Source organism: Mercurialis annua, linkage group LG8 (assembly GCF_937616625.2).
Source record: "Mercurialis annua linkage group LG8, ddMerAnnu1.2, whole genome shotgun sequence".
In the NCBI taxonomy this organism is placed as follows: domain Eukaryota; kingdom Viridiplantae; phylum Streptophyta; class Magnoliopsida; order Malpighiales; family Euphorbiaceae; genus Mercurialis; species Mercurialis annua.
The window spans coordinates 30632118-30647940 of record NC_065577.1 but is presented as its reverse complement, the minus strand read 5'-3'; the positions used below and the strand labels follow the sequence as shown (position 1 = coordinate 30647940).

Genomic DNA, 15823 nt, shown 5'->3' with positions numbered 1-15823 from the left:
CATTCCCAAGGGTTGACTTGGTGTAGTTGTTGGTGCAGCTGCTTCCTATAAAACAGCAGACAAATATAGTTACAACCAACCCTAAAAATGCATAGTTGCAGCCAACATAACCCAAAAATATACTCACAGCTAAATTCCATGAAATTATACTTACAATATTTTGAGATGTAGATTTCCTTCTCATTGATCTGAGTTCCATTTTCTGCTTCCCTTTTGCCTCCCTACTCATTCTACGCATCTCCCCAGTAATCATAAAGGAAGTGAAGTCATTTAGGCTTTCGACAGAAGCTCTGATTTCAGCTTCAATCTCATCAGGTTGTGTGAGATCCATTCCTTCTGGTTGAGTAAATTCAATGACCTCAGGGTGCACTTGTAGTGGTGCTTCATCCACAATATCTTCTGGTGCAGCTTGAAATCCTGGTGGTGCATCATCAACAGCTTCTAGTGCAGCATGTACTTCTGGTGGTGCATTATCCATATTTGCTTCATGCTCAGGTTGCACTTGTGGTGGTACAGCTTGCACTTCTGGTGGTGCAGCATGCACTTCTGGTGGTGCAGTACGTACTTCTGGTGGTGCAGTACGTACTTCTGGTGGTGGACCAGTAACTCTCATTCTCTTTCTTCTAGGACCAAATTCTGCAACCAATCGATCAGAAGGTCTGACCACTTGTGATGTTGAGGCTCCATTGCTTTTCTTCCTGGGTTTGGCTGGTTTAGCTGGAAGTGTTGGATCCTGCCAACATTAAAGGTAGTTAGTCCAGTTATGTAATGCTAAAGTTACTAAATAAATGAGAGGCAGTGTAGTAATATTACCCTGTTAGGACATCCCCTAGCATTATGCCATGGTTCACTACATGTTTTTCATCGCATTACCCTTCCTACCTTGGTAATATTCCCAACCTTCTTTGTTTCGTGAATGTCTCTTCTTCTGGACCTTTTTGGTCTACCTGGCATCCTCCTGTATACAGGTGGCTCAAGAGCTTCAAGTCCACTTTCTGGCCACATTATCTTCCCTCTAATAGGCTCCAACATAAACTGGTAAGCTTCTCTGTATTTTTCCTCTTTATACCATTCATGTACATACTCCTCAGGCTTACCACTTTTACTCTGAATTCCTGCAATAGCATGCTGGCAGGGAATACCACTAAGGTCCCACTCTCGACAAGTACAAGTACCCCTTCTGAGGTTCACAACATGCTTATCATGAGCATCATTCACATTGGTGATCTCATAGCTGTGCTCCCCATTACATATCATCTACCAATTGTAGGACATACTCTTATTCTTGTCAAGCTTTGTCATTGCTCTAGGGCATATGTCACTTATCCAGGTGTTACAAAAATCCCTTTTCACACGCAATCTGGTCATAACTTGAACTCTGATTGCCTCAAGCATACCGATTATAGGCAGACATACATCCATTCATTCCAATGATTCTCCTACACCCAGCCATCCATCCTCGTTTGCATGCAGCTAGACAGACATACATTCGTTTGAAATGGTTAACTTCAGTTCCATCCTCCCTTGTGCTCCTAATTATGCATGTAGTCCCTGGATTACTAACTCTAAGTTCCTCTCCATAATCATACAAGAACTTGTATTCCTCTCTTGTTACAGTATCCAAGTCTTGAAACAATCTTTGCTTGATATTCTTGCACATTGTGGTACTGACAGTGAGCTTCAAATCTGATCTACATAAAGCCTTCAAGTCATTAATCTTTATGGAAGGCTGGGATATTAGCTTGTTCCTCAAATGCTTAGCCAGAAATTTACTTGTCGCCATGCGGTTTGTGTTGGTAATATAACACTTATGGTCAGGAACATAGGTTTTCACCATCAGAGTTTGTGTCTTCCCATCAATGCTTGCTAAGAACTTCCAGGGGCAACCAACATGACATACTGCCCTTATCCTTTTGGTGTCATTCTTGACATAATGAACATTCAACCTCTTCATGATAGCATACTTTGCTAGAGCATGCCTACATTCTTCATTGTTCCTGAATATCATACGCTCACAGAACACAGGAATAGCTGTTTCTGGATCATACCTAACACTAGTTCTCCTAGGAGGCTTAGGATAAGGATCATCTTCGTTCTCACTGTAATAACTACCCAAGTCATCACTATCATAAAAGACACTGCCAGTGCCACCCCCACCATCTACATCATTACCATGTACCTCATCTTCTTCAACATAACTTTCATCGCTGCTATCATCACCACTACCCTCAAAATCTATTATATCCTCTTCTGCAGTTGGATGGTCTGGCCCAGAGTCTACTCCATCATCTCCTCCATCCTCTCCTTCATCCTCTCCTCCATCCTCTCCATCCTGTTCACCAACCTCTACTCTAGCCTCATGTTCCTGAATACCCAGGTTCCTATCACATCTGCTATCATCATGGAAAATTAATTTTCTCTTAGATTTTCTAACATTCTTTCTAGCATGTTGTAGCTCTTCGTCCTCCTCATCATCAGTCAGTATACTAACATTGACACATACATTGTCAAAAGTTTGATCCCTCTCACCATCCTGCACCTTGCTAGGCTCACCCCCCCTTTACAAGACCCTCATCAACTACTTGTTCCTGAGCTACTTGTTCCTCCTCAGCTTGTTGCTCCACCTCAGCTTCTTGTTTCTCCACCTCAGCTTCTTGTTGCTCCACCTCAGCTTCTTGTTTCTCCACCTCAGCTTCTTGATGCTCCACCTCAGCTTCTTGTTGCTCCTCAATAATATCTACCTCAGGCTGTAATTGCACAAGAGGTGGCAGTTCCATTGGGGGGGTCCTGCTTGCCATTCACAATGTGCTCTAGATAGAAGTACAAAACAGATCCACTTAGCGGCTTCCCAATCATATCATACAGTCCTTTATCATCAAATATTAGGACATGTTCCCCAGAAGCCAGTCTGTAGTATAACCCACTGATTTTTGCATACCCCAACCTTTGCACATATGACATTATAACACTGTATGAGAGCAAATCCATATCCAAATATTCTTCTAACATGGTATGTTTACCAGAAATGTACTTCTGTCTTGCTGTAAAAATACCGCCATGGTGAATCACAATGCTAACGTACCTCATTTTCCTGCATGAAATACAACACTACACTTTAGGACTGCATGCTACAAATATTCACTCACTATAATAACCACACATAACTCAAAAAAAAAAAAAACAAGTTTAAACCTAGGGACCACATATTCAGCCCCCACAAACAAAATAGCATTAAAAAACAGAAATAAATATTGATCCAATTTTATTACTAATCTAGTTATACTATTCAGTGCATAAAAATGTAAAGTAATATCAGCACCCTAATTGCATAAATTTTAATTAATTAAAATACTAGCAAAACTCTAATTACATAAAGTTCAATTACAGATACTAACTTCCAAAAAGGCCATTGAGAAACCCAAAATATTGAAATTGTCGAGCACATAATGATTTAAAACAAAACCCTAATTGCAAAAATTTCAATTACCAACCCTAACTTCTAGAAACACCATTAACTTCCAAAATTGGGGACCACGTATACATTACACACATTTACAAACATTAAAAAGATAGAGATTGTTCTACCAACTTTACATTTTACCCAATAAAAAACCCTAACTTCCAAAACCCTAATTAATAAAGAAAGAGAGACATTGGGACCACTACCCAAAAGAATAACTAAACAAACAAACCCTACATGATACAGCCAACAATAATGGGGACCACAGTTAATGAATAAATATGTCAAATGTGAAAACTTACTAACCTCTACAACTACACCCAACTTTACAGCCTTTCTCTTACTTCTGCGATTTTTTGCAAGCACCGGCGTTTTACAACTTTTCTCTTACTTCTCAAATCTTGTCAACAAACAATCGCTAAACGGCGTGTTAGGGCTTCTTTCACTTCATGTTTTCTAGTTTTAGGGTTATAGAATCGAAGCGAAAAAAGGGATAATTATGAAACTGGGGTTACAGAATCGAAGAGATGAGGGGATTTGCAGTTGCACGAAGCGAAAATTATCAGTCTAAGTGATAACTAAATTAGGGTTCTTCGATTATGTGAGTGTTGAAAAAAAAACGATTAAGTTTCTTTTACCTTTTAAGTTTCAACACCGACACCGTTTTAGGAAAATTGCTACTGATGTTAGTTGAAAGAATACGACCCCGTTCTGTTATGTTCAGATCAAAAATTAAACGGCGTCGTTTAGTGTAAGGTGACTCAGCATCGACGTGGACCACAAGGGTAACACACGTGGAGAAAAAAGTCTGGGCTGACATTGCAAACTTACTCGTAACGCTCTGTAACGGCGAGTGCGGCAGACGCGTTTTTTCCCGTCCACGTAAGGGTCTAATAATACGCTTTTTGAAAGTACGAGGACTCAAGCGTGAGCAACTTTGAGGTAGGGGCCTCTCGAATAAAAAATGTAAAGTATAAGGGGCCTGCGAATGGGTTTTGCCCATGAATAGTGCTATATAACCCTCCTTTTTAACCCACCTTCTTTAACCCACCTGACGTGGCAACAAACTAGTGGATGCATTAAAAGTTGTTTTTTGAGATATACATTTTTGGAGGGTAATTAGACGAATTAAATGCTGCCACGTAAGGAGGGACAATGAAGGAGGTACAAAATGGTGGGTTAAATAGCATTTTCCTTTGCCCATATATATATAAGTTGGGGACTTCTAGAAAGAGACTAGAGTGGCATTATTAAATGAGACTTTCCTTAATGCCAGTGAAACAAAACCTTAAAAAAGCTGCAAGTTGTGCAACAGAGAGGGTCAAGAAGAACAGCATAATTTCAAGTATGTGAATGGCTGATTTTCTCTTCTTTGTTTTTTTAGCACCCATCATAGATTATTTTTTTGGTTCAAACAGGCTAATAGATTAATTAGGACAACAGTCTTCCATTCCAGTTTCTAAGAACATAATCAAACAAAAAAAATGAAAAAAAAAAAATCATTATCTGTTATCATCATAAATTTTTAATTAAACTTTTCAATCGTTGAATTATGAGTATTGGGTTTCTTATTGACTAGGTAGCGGAGTCGGACACGGCGAAACATTGTTATTTTAAGGTTTTCTATGTAAAGTAATGAAGTTTGGTGTTTGAAACATCAAATGTCCGAAATATTTTCAAAACGGGACATGTTGATTATTCATGATTTTATTAAATTTTTGTGTTTTTCAGAGACTGTCTGGATTGGAGTATTGGATGCTTATGTCAGGGGACCGGAGAAACAGCTTGTTTTGAGAATCAAGTTTCGATCTTTCTGCTGAATTGTATGAGAAATTGAGGTTAAAGTAGATTGTAAGACATTAGTGAGTGAACATTACTTTTTTAGAAATAGTTATTTGTGTCTCTTCTGAGAGTAGAAAATGTATTGCAATTTTTTGGAAAATGGGTCTGAGTATGCAAAACAGGCTGTTAAGGAGGATGATGCTGGAAACTATGATAAAGCTTTCCAGCTTTACATGAATGCATTAGAGTACTTCAAAATCCATTTGAAGTATGAAAAGAACCCGCAAATTCAGCAGACAATTCGGCAAAGGTGTTCGGGATATTTGACAAGGGCGGAGGAGATTCGCGCCATTCTTGATAATGGGGGAAGTGCGCCCACCTCAAATGGCGGTCCTGCGCTTGCTGCTGAGGCGAAGGTGAAGCCAAAGGTGAATACGAATCCGAAGAGTGGAGAAGGTAAAGATGAAGAGGATCCGGAGCGAGCAAAGCTTAGGGCAGGACTTGACTCTGTTATTATTAGGGAGAAGCCAAATGTGAAGTGGAGTGATGTGGCCGGGCTTGAGAGTGCCAAACGGGCATTGCGGGAAGCTGTCGTTTTGCCTGTTAAGTTCCCGCAGTTCTTTACTGGTTAGTTTCTTTATCGTAATGTTTTCAAGTTGGTGTTTCTGCTTTACATTAATTTATGAAATCTACATTGATATCGGAACTTTAGTTAATTTAGTTTAGTTAAAAGTTTGAAGAATTCATGCTTGTTGAGATTATCTTTTGCTAATAATTTTCTGCGACTGCTTTATAAACTCAACTAGTTTGTTGCTAATATTTTTTGAACATGAAATGGGATTTGTTTAGATTGTATAATTTCTAATAGTGTGGTTACTTCTTTTTTTGAAGGAACACATGTTTCTGTCATGTATTCCGTCAAATGCATTAATTGAAATGTCCTTGATTGTTTTTTTCTTAATACTGGGAGAAGAGGTATTTAAGAATGCCTGTGGAACTCAGATACATGCATATTCACAAACTGCATACTATGAAAATACATATAGACCCGTACACAGGGGCGGAACTAGGGAGGGTCGAAGAGGGTCGGCCGACCCTCCTCGCCGGGAAAAAATTAAAAAAAATAGATTTTTCGGATTTTTTTCCGTAGGGGCGGTTTAAACCGCCCCTACAACTGAAAATTAACACATTTAAATTGTTTTACAGCAGTTTATTTGTTTTTAAATAGCCGAACGTAAAATTTCGACCCTCCTAAATTAATGTCCTGGTTCCGCCACTGCCCGTACATACATTACGTATAACAATGCCAGAAATGGATTTGATATATTGGGTTCCAATTGAGTTGTACTGTCAAATGGAGTCTTTTTATTTATTTTTTCAGCAGGAAACTGATTGTCAATAAATAATGACAGAGTTAGAACATGCAGCTAGCCTAATTTTGGCTAGTTCCTCAAGTTAAAGTGTCAGTATAAAAACACAAATGCCTCTCTAGTTAGCTTTGTGATTGACAGCATGAATATATATGAATTAATTGTATACAATTTGTAACATCCATCAAGTTTGTCGGGCTTTTTCTCCCAAAAAGGCATCAATGCATTAGGTCATGGAACCATTCCGTTATCTTTCTCATCCTTTCTGCCTAAGACATGATGAATGTACTAAATCTGTTTAATCTACTGATATATGATGGAAGATTGAGATTCTTAGCCTGTTAATAGATGTATGTATCAATGAGGTATTCATTTTTTCTAGTGAAGAGTAGGGCAGTAATTCTTAATAGCAGGGTTCTAAATTGGTTAGTTATTATTTTAGTTTGGCGTTACTAGATATCATCAAAAAAATGAACATAATGATGCATTATCATGGTTATCTTGTTGCTTAAACGTCTCGGGAGGCTGAATGAGAATACTTATTTGATACTTTACCAGGGAAGAGAAAACCATGGAGAGCCTTTTTGTTATATGGTCCACCTGGAACAGGGAAGTCATACCTAGCAAAGGCTGTTGCAACAGAAGCAGACTCAACTTTCTTCAGGTAATATGTTCTTCCATTCACCACAACACTGAGCGACCATTTTACTAGCGGATTATTAGCAAGTCATCTTAGCGCTTTTTTACGATATCCATCCAGCATGAACTTCTATGGTCTATGCGTATTCAATCATCTTGATCAAATTGACCCTTCACTTAAACCTTTACTCCTTATATTGCATACGTAAAATCTGTTTGGAACTTCAAGGATTTGACAGGTACTTATTGATTTTGAATATTTTTTTATGTGAAAGCAATGATTGTGGAGCATTTCCTTTAGATCAAGTCATTGCAGGTGATCAAATTAGGGAAATGAGTATGATTGCCCCAAAAATGAATAAATTATGAAGCCACCTCAAAGATGCATTCTATATAAATAAAATGGCTAGATGACTGCATCTTTTGATAAAGTAACTGTTCATTATAAACAATATCAGAAGCCACTGCGAAGATGCGTTCGATGTTTAATTCTCTTTCTATTTGCTATTCTTCTTCCTATTGAGTTATCTTAATGACTAGTTACTTTAATTTAGTAATCTCTGCAATATTTGTCTCTGGCCAATGTAAATAGCTGGTTGCTTAAAGAATTGTTCCATGATAATGAATTCAACTCAAGAAATTGAATCTCGCTGACTAGGCTTAAATTTCTGTCTTGGATTGATTATTTTGTAATGAAACTACCTATACAATCATTGTTATGAATAATATGTATACTTGGAAAATATGTTTGCAAACAATTGCTTATGAATTTAGACATGGTCCCCTTTTTACATTTTTATTTCAGATAATTGTTTTATGCTTTGTTTTTACACTAATAAATTAAACTTGTCTTATGAGATTGTAGTTCTTGGCTTTTTGCCTATACTTGAACTTGGTATTTTATGTTTCTCTTCTTGCTAATCGTTTTGCTTGCCCCATCTGACCAGCACATTGGCTGCTCTATGTTTGCAGTATTTCTTCTTCTGACCTTGTTTCCAAATGGATGGGTGAAAGTGAAAAGCTAGTTTCAAATCTTTTCCGCATGGCTCGTGATACTGCACCTTCTATCATTTTCATTGATGAAATTGATTCATTGTGCGGTCAAAGGGGTGAAGGGAATGAGAGTGAAGCATCCAGACGCATCAAAACTGAACTTCTTGTGCAGATGCAGGTAACTTGTTTTAATTGGATGTGGATTATGAACACAATACTAGCTTTTATATCCATTTGCTACACACAACACTAGCTTTGTTTTTCCCCTTCCTAGAATATGGTATTTCTAGAAAATTTTCTGAGTTTGTCAACATTTGGATTAATATTGACAAAATTTCATTTTTGATCCATGTAATTTCAAAATAATAGGTGAAGGGCGTGATTAGGATTTAACTTAAAAACAACCTTTTTTGAACTATATCCAAAAGAACATAATAGATGTTTTTTTGAATGTTAAAGTAACATATAGAGATGGAGGCAAAGGTAGGTTCAATGACCTGATAGTAACTTGTATGATTATGGTTCTAATAAATGGTCTGCAATAAATAGAGAGAATATAAGAAGTGAGAATTAGAAGGGCGAGAAGGAAGCATTGGATATTAAAAGGGATATTGAGTATATTATCTTGCTTCTTTCTGTATCTAACCGTAAGTAAAAATTGCAACGATAAGGTAGAATCAAATATTATCTTAAAAGTAACCTAGAGACTGTGCCTGGAGCTAATGCCTATACATTGTGTGCGTCTTGTTTACACATTGGAATTGAAACTGCACTTTTCAGAACATTTCCTAAAAAGATAGCTAGCTGTGCTCTTGTCTGCATGAATGGCGGTGAGGCTAGCTAATTTCTTATTTTATTTATTTTTAACCTTTAGATCTGTTGCTATGCTTGTGCTTCTTACTAGGCAGCTGACAAATTAACAGATGTCTTCATAATTCTGATTCTTATACATAATGTGTCGTAGCTCTCAGTGTACACAGCCATATATCTTGTTATCAGCTGGCATTTTTGCACATTGCTGTCTTTTCATGTCTGTCCTAATCAAAATTAGGGTTTGTTTATGCATTTCAGGGTATGGGGAATGATGATGAGAAAGTTCTTGTTCTTGCTGCCACAAATACTCCATATGCTCTGGATCAGGTGAGTCTCTAGATTCTGATGTTTATGGGTGCAATTTTCTTTATAAATTAATAGAATAGTTACTAACTTGTTCAAAATAATGCAAAGTGAATTGCAGGCCATTAGGCGGCGTTTTGACAAGAGAATATACATACCTCTCCCAGATCTGAAGGCTAGGCAGCACATGTTTAAGGTACTCTTTTTGAAATCATCTAGGCCTTTATTATGGTTATTTCTGCAATTTATTTTTCATTACGGGGATCTGATACAAGTCATGAGCAGGTGCATCTCGGAGATACTCCGCACAACTTAACTGAAAGTGATTTTGAGCACTTGGCTCGGAAAACAGAAGGTTTCTCAGGTTCAGACATTTCTGTCTGTGTGAGTATTTGATTAACTGTACTAGTTTTCATATCAAGGACCGGTAAAAGCAAGCTAGTTATTTCGTCATTTCTCAGTTGGACCATGTATTTGATAGGTCAAAGATGTTCTTTTTCAACCTGTTCGTAAAGTCCAGGATGCTAAATACTTCATGAAAACCTCTGATGGCATGTGGTACCCTTGTGATCGAACTCAAAAAGGAGCTGTTAAAATCACATTGGAGGAACTTGATGCAAAAGGCCTTGCCTCAAAGGTATGTATTGCTTAAAAGAAAATACTATTTCATGACACACAACATATCTGAACCTAGGAAATCATCCCCAAAATTTGAAACAATAACTTCGTGATGCAATAACGTTATTGTGTCAATAGATATTCAATGGGGTGATAAATCTTGTGTGGTAAATTGCATCTGTCAACACTAAACTTAATATACAATTTCGTCTTGCCTTCAAAAGTTCAGTTTGCTGCAAATTAAGTCACTGTTTGTTTCTGCAATTGGATTGGATTGGATCCCTATTGTTAGCAATTTGTTGAACTCCCTTGGTAACACGAGACATGGTGGCAGTTGTGTGGGGGCATGCAAGATCACCTAGACATAACATTAATTCAGTTTATCTTTTTCTCTTGCATCTTTGAGTATAGTATTAGCAGCTACACTGAATGAGAGTTTTTGAAAGGTTTCTATTGTTGTTAGTAGTGATGAGCATTTGGTATTTCGGTTTGGTAGTGAAAATGTCAAAACAGATCAGTTTTTGAAGGAAATAGAACCGAATCAAATAGGGTCTTTTGGGTTTAAAAGTTTTCCAGACATGTGTGCCCTTTCAATTTGAATGACTCACCGCCTTGCCGGCATTCCATGGTTTTTGCAGATTCTTCCACTTGCCATAACAAGAGCAGATTTCGACAAAGTGCTCTCGAAGCATAAGCCAACAGTAAGTAAAGCAGATCTTGAGGTGCATGAAAGATTCACAAAGGAGTTTGGTGAGGAGGGCTGATGAATTTTATCAGAAGACTAAGCCTTGATAAATCATACGGATAATTGCTATAAGCACATGTAAATTTTTCAAAGTTTCAATTGGATAACAGCAATACTGACAATGTATATAACAATATAGAATAAAAATCATTACTAGCCATCCTTTATTTTGTATAAACATTATTTTCACTTGTTAAGCTCTGTCTTTTTAAGTTTTATATAATTGGTTATGTTTATTTGAAATAAATTAGGAAACAAAGTAATTTTTTGAAATGAATTCTTGTGTAGAATTGAATTAATAATAAATCAGAATAAAATTCATTTAGATAATGAAATGAATTACAGATTAAAGACATGGACAAAGGTATTTTACGACAGATATAGTCTGTAAAATGCTTTTCCGGAAGTTGAATCAGTGAAAAGCAGCAGTGACATGGGAGATTTAAAGAGGAAGTTGAAAAGAGTGACGAAGAAAAAACGTTTAGCTTGCATTACTAAAATTACAATATGGTAATACTGCTAATTTTCAATGAACAAAGATCGATATCTCAATTTACACCATATATTGAAATAAGCCACCCTCAGGTTGTGATTCTCCGGCGCCCCCTGCTATAGCTTGGAGAGCTTGGCTTGGCGACATCAACGACAATCATCCAACCATTTATAATCTGCAACAAGTGACAACCAATATGCTGAGCCCATTGCTATGACTACTAAATACAAAAGGAATAAGAACTGCGGTTGAAACATACCTTGCCGTTCATCTCTTTCAGCGCTGTATGGGCAGCCTCCTCCGTCGTGTACTCTAAAAATGCATAGCCCTTTGACCTTTTCGAGATCTTGTCTATTATTATTTTAACTGTCGGGATTACAAACACGACATTGTAAGCATACCTAGTTCGCCATTTGTTACAGAAGTAAATACGTAACGTGAACTACAAATGTACCTTCAACAAGCTCACCGAAGCCCTCAAATGCAGCACGCAGTGTCTTTTCGGAAGTATAGAAAGATAGACCTGTTATAAAAATCCCCAAGCACTTATAGTTACCATCATCGACATAAATTTTTGTTTGACTTTTGTTTCTTTTGCTACTGAAATTTGCATTTGATAATACTAAAAATATTAGAACTTGTGGCATTAGCCATCCATTAATGATTATACATCAAAGTGAAAATCATACAATACAGGTATACAATTAGTGTGTATAATACACATACGTACAAATTGTCTCAGTTAATTTATCGATAGAGTCTTAAGAATCCCAACATAATTGAAGTTTCTAAAATGTAGAAACAAAGAAAAATGAAAGAAAGATCACAATGCACAGTACAAACTACTCCATTAAAAAAAGAAAAAAAATTATAATGATGTTCCTGAATAAAGTTACATGCCACGTATTCATAGAACAACTCATTTCAGAGGCATTTTTTCATTAAATCTGCAGATTTAATTATCTAATGGATATCCTTTTACTTATATAAATGCATATAATGTTTCTACGGATAAGTTGAAACTTAAGACCTCAAACATATATGAACGAATTTGGTTCTTCCTTATATTAAGAACTGCTGGAAATTATTATTATTATGGAATTTAAATATTAAGTCATTAGACCACCATGAAAAAACAGGTTATTCATTCATAAATTTGTATAAGAGATAATAAATGAATTTGATCCTTGCAAAGCTATTAACTACAAAGTTACTAATATTTGAAATTTAAGAGTTAAGGCACCATACGATAGCATGAAAAGACACGCTAAGCATTCGTGAAATTTTCAGAAATGACAAACTAGGAAAACTAGCAGACTTAGTCGAGGGCTTAAGGCCTAACCTAACCAGAACTTTCCAAGTCTGAACAGTAGTCTTGCACAAATGGCTCAGAATATGCACATTTCTTAGTAAAAAGAATATGTTGAAGAGCTCATATAAATGCTGAACTTGATTTATAGATGTCACGTACCAGTTACAAAGAGCTTCTTCGTTCTCACAGGATTAATCTGACTTGCTTCTGATGAATCTTTTACGTCTACCAGATTTTCCACATTAATACCTGAAAAGCTACATATTGTAAACTTTGGAAGAGAGGCAAAAAATAAATCACATTTTCAAGGCCATTGAGCAAAAATGGGTGATTGGATTTACAGGTCAGAACAGAAGGTGATAACTTTTATGTTAAAATATTAGTTCACATAACCAATTTCATCTTGTCAAATCTCTAGATCTAGTTATGTTTTTATCATCGCCAAAATAATTCAGGACATCAATGTCATTCTCTGAGACATGTAGATACACATAAGCAAATGTGCATGTGTGAGAGAGTGAGATTGGGACAAGGCCATGTGACATAGAGAAGTTAAAACATTACCAAAGATTCATCGCTAAATTTCCTATAACATATCATCAATAGACAAAAAACTACATATCAACTTTTAATGGCTTTCTAACTATTGTCTCAGAATTTTATGAATTAGTACAGGCATATCACATGATCCTTTTAAGTATTAGAATTTAAGAGAGCTTCAGTTCTAAGATAACAAAATATTGATGTGTACTAGCTTGAGAGGAAGAATTTAATCAGCAGCACGACGAATTAGAAGAACTTGCTTGTAATTAAGTCCATTCAAGATGATCAGGTGAAGGTCTATAACTGAATATGCAAGGTAGCCAACAAGAATTTATAATTGAAAACTATGTTTAGTATAGAAAGGAACAAACCTCCATAATCCTTATTTTCTGACTCGTAAAATTTATCAGGCTGTACAGACAAAACCCCCGGGACACCTACAAAAACATGAAAACATTTTTCTTTGACATGCACAGTACATTCAGCACAAAACATTCACCCAAATGGAGCAAACTCACCAGCTAATTCTTGTGCACATTCGTCATCAAGCTCACAACAAAACCCAAAATTGGATCTCCAAGAAACGTGATATACACACATCTCTGCGTCCTTTTCACTAACATAAGAAAGAAAAAACTTCTCACACTCATAAATTTAGAGAAACCATGTAACCATAATAAGAAGAATCTTACATTGTAGTCCAAACACTAAAACTTACTTCCCCAAAACCTTGGCTAGTATTTGTGCATAATAATCAACCATTTGCGCCTTTGTAACTACCCCAAAGCTTGGTTTATCCATTCTAACAAGCCAGTGTTTGGTATTTCCACCAGGGAACAACTGCGTAATCCCAATTCGCAGGTTTGCAACATTGCTCAACTCCAAACTTGAACTATAATCTTTCTCCTTAGAATTATAGTTTGGGTCAGGCCTAACTGATAAAACCCCGGGCAAACCTACAAACACACGCAGGGATAGTTATTTTTTCAAATAGTCATCTATGAACAGCAGAGCTAAACATCTTGCACTTATGATTTATCTGCTAATAACATGGGAATTTCCATAATCTATGGCTTGACAACATAACTGGAAAAATTGAAACCGGAGATGATTAAATGGAAAATGGAAAAATTATATTTTTTTTGGTGACAAGGAGTCACTCCCCCGAGCCAAAGCCCGCGATCAATGTCAAACCCCGGAATGTAAACTGCCCACAAATCCACATACCTAGCAATTCCAGGCTAATAATGGCCAACGGCCCAGTCCCAACCGCTCTATTTTTGGAAAAGGGCATAGGAGGGGTTTGAACCCGCGAGCATGGCGCTCAAATGGCTGAAACTTAGACCACTGGACCAAACCCGTACTCACAATAGCAAGATTATATTGTTTATAGGAACAATTATAAATATAAAGTCTTGAAGATTCAATAACATATACAACTAAATTCAAATGGATGCAAGTCATAAGACTATAAAAACATAAATATTGAGGCACAGAAGCTTACTAGCAAGCTCAAGAGACGCTTGTTCATCAATGTCACAGCAAAAGCCAAAATGGGTCTCACAAGAAGCATCATACATACACATTTGAGCATCCTTTTCACTGTTCAGAAATAAAAAGTCAGTCATGCTACAATATAGCCCGGAATTGCGGGTTTGCTGGCGGTCCACATTCCGGAGTATAAAAGTCATCCTGAGTGAGTCCTCGTCACCAAAAAATGCTTAAAGTGAGTGTGGAGAGTTATAGAAACATACCCACCTGCCCAAAACTGTTTGTAGAGTGTTGACATAGTAATCAATGGTTTCTTGCTTGGAATTGAGCACACTGTGTGGTGGGCTATCCATAAGCACCATCCAATGGCGGTTGTCAGTTTCAATTGAAGAGGAACTGATAGGTTCAGTTGTTGATAATGTTGATTTTAATTTGGCAGATAGAGAAATGCAAGAAGGAGTAAAAGTGGATTGATAAGAGGATAATGAGAGTTTTGTTGAATGGGGTTTCAAGGAATTGCTGTATAAAAATTTGTGAGTTGGAATTGCAAGTTTGATGTTGGTAGAGGATAATGAAGAAGAGAGAGTTGGTTCCATGGCTACTCTCTTGTTAAAGTTTCATTACGGTGGATGTAGTCTCTCTTATCCTTCTCCCAATGGGATGCTACTTTTTATGCTAAATTTAGCATGAAAAAATGGTAAAATGCTATAGATAGCATAGCATTTCAAATTTTACTCCAATGCACAAAGTTAAAAAGAAATGTTATAATTATTTATTAAGATAATTATCTCTTAATTTTATTAATTGCTAATTATTTAATAATTTTTTTAATTAATATTTTAAACTAAAATTTATGTAATATTTTTTTAATAATGAGCTTTTCAAAAGATATAATTAAAAGAATCGATGAATTATACAAAAATAAATTATTTAATTTTTTTATTATATTGATGTATGGTCTACTATTAAAAATCAAATAAAAAACGTAGGTTAAAATAATAATTGCAAAAAATGACCATGGTAAAATTATAATTAATAGTGAATTACTATTGGTTGTTGAATTTTAGCATATGCTATAGTCTGTGCTAAATTTAGCATGTAATATAGCATATGCTAAATTTAGCACAAACTATAGCATTGCATTGCAGATGCATTTTAAGATTAAATGCTAAATTATGGGATTAACACTTCATTTTAGCATTGCATTGGAGATGCTCTAAGGTTTGAACTTTGATTAAATCTATGAGCAAAGGATCACTTT

The 15823-nt window shown here is 36.3% G+C and overlaps 2 protein-coding genes across 3 annotated transcripts; one reads left to right on the top strand and one right to left on the bottom strand.

The window, feature by feature from the left end:
• Nucleotides 1–4692: 4692 nt before the first annotated feature.
• On the top strand, nt 4693–10920 carry LOC126661827 (protein SUPPRESSOR OF K(+) TRANSPORT GROWTH DEFECT 1-like). Of its 2 annotated transcripts, XM_050355702.2 has the most exons (10): nt 4737–4805; nt 5040–5078; nt 5192–5869; nt 7171–7276; nt 8224–8422; nt 9316–9384; nt 9482–9556; nt 9646–9744; nt 9842–9997; nt 10617–10920. In XM_050355702.2, exons 3-10 carry the CDS (start codon nt 5380–5382, stop codon nt 10740–10742), a joined length of 1320 nt encoding a protein of 439 aa, XP_050211659.1. In that variant the 5' UTR covers nt 4737–4805; nt 5040–5078; nt 5192–5379; the 3' UTR covers nt 10743–10920. The 2 variants fall into 2 exon arrangements, with proteins under 2 accessions (XP_050211658.1, XP_050211659.1); XM_050355701.2 differs by lacking the exon at nt 5040–5078 and having other exon boundaries at nt 4693–4805.
• A 272-nt stretch (nt 10921–11192) lies between these two features.
• Nucleotides 11193–15212, bottom strand: LOC126659746 (organelle RRM domain-containing protein 1, chloroplastic). The gene is made up of 9 exons (XM_050353082.1): nt 14830–15212; nt 14576–14673; nt 13790–14027; nt 13590–13687; nt 13443–13508; nt 12688–12777; nt 11671–11739; nt 11476–11582; nt 11193–11391 (listed from the first exon to the last, which is right to left on the bottom strand). The coding sequence occupies exons 1-9, from the start codon at nt 15156–15158 to the stop codon at nt 11305–11307; spliced, it is 1182 nt and encodes a 393-aa protein (XP_050209039.1). The 5' UTR covers nt 15159–15212; the 3' UTR covers nt 11193–11304.
• Nucleotides 15213–15823: the final 611 nt, after the last annotated feature.

What these genes read in the sequence shown, in the direction of transcription:
- LOC126661827 (XM_050355701.2), top strand. Translation starts at nt 5,380, where the DNA reads ATGTATTGCAATTTTTTGGAAAATGGGTCTGAGTATGCAAAACAGGCT. An exon ending in GTTCCCGCAGTTCTTTACTG is followed by an intron (nt 5,870 to 7,170) that starts GTTAGTTTCTTT and finishes ATACTTTACCAG; the next exon opens with GGAAGAGAAAACCATGGAGA. An exon ending in CTCCATATGCTCTGGATCAG is followed by an intron (nt 9,385 to 9,481) that starts GTGAGTCTCTAG and finishes AGTGAATTGCAG; the next exon opens with GCCATTAGGCGGCGTTTTGA.
- LOC126659746 (XM_050353082.1), bottom strand. Translation starts at nt 15,158, where the DNA reads ATGGAACCAACTCTCTCTTCTTCATTATCCTCTACCAACATCAAACTT. An exon ending in CTAGCCAAGGTTTTGGGGAA is followed by an intron (nt 13,688 to 13,789) that starts GTAAGTTTTAGT and finishes TTCTTATGTTAG; the next exon opens with TGAAAAGGACGCAGAGATGT. An exon ending in ATGTGCACAAGAATTAGCTG is followed by an intron (nt 13,509 to 13,589) that starts GTGAGTTTGCTC and finishes ATGTTTTTGTAG; the next exon opens with GTGTCCCGGGGGTTTTGTCT.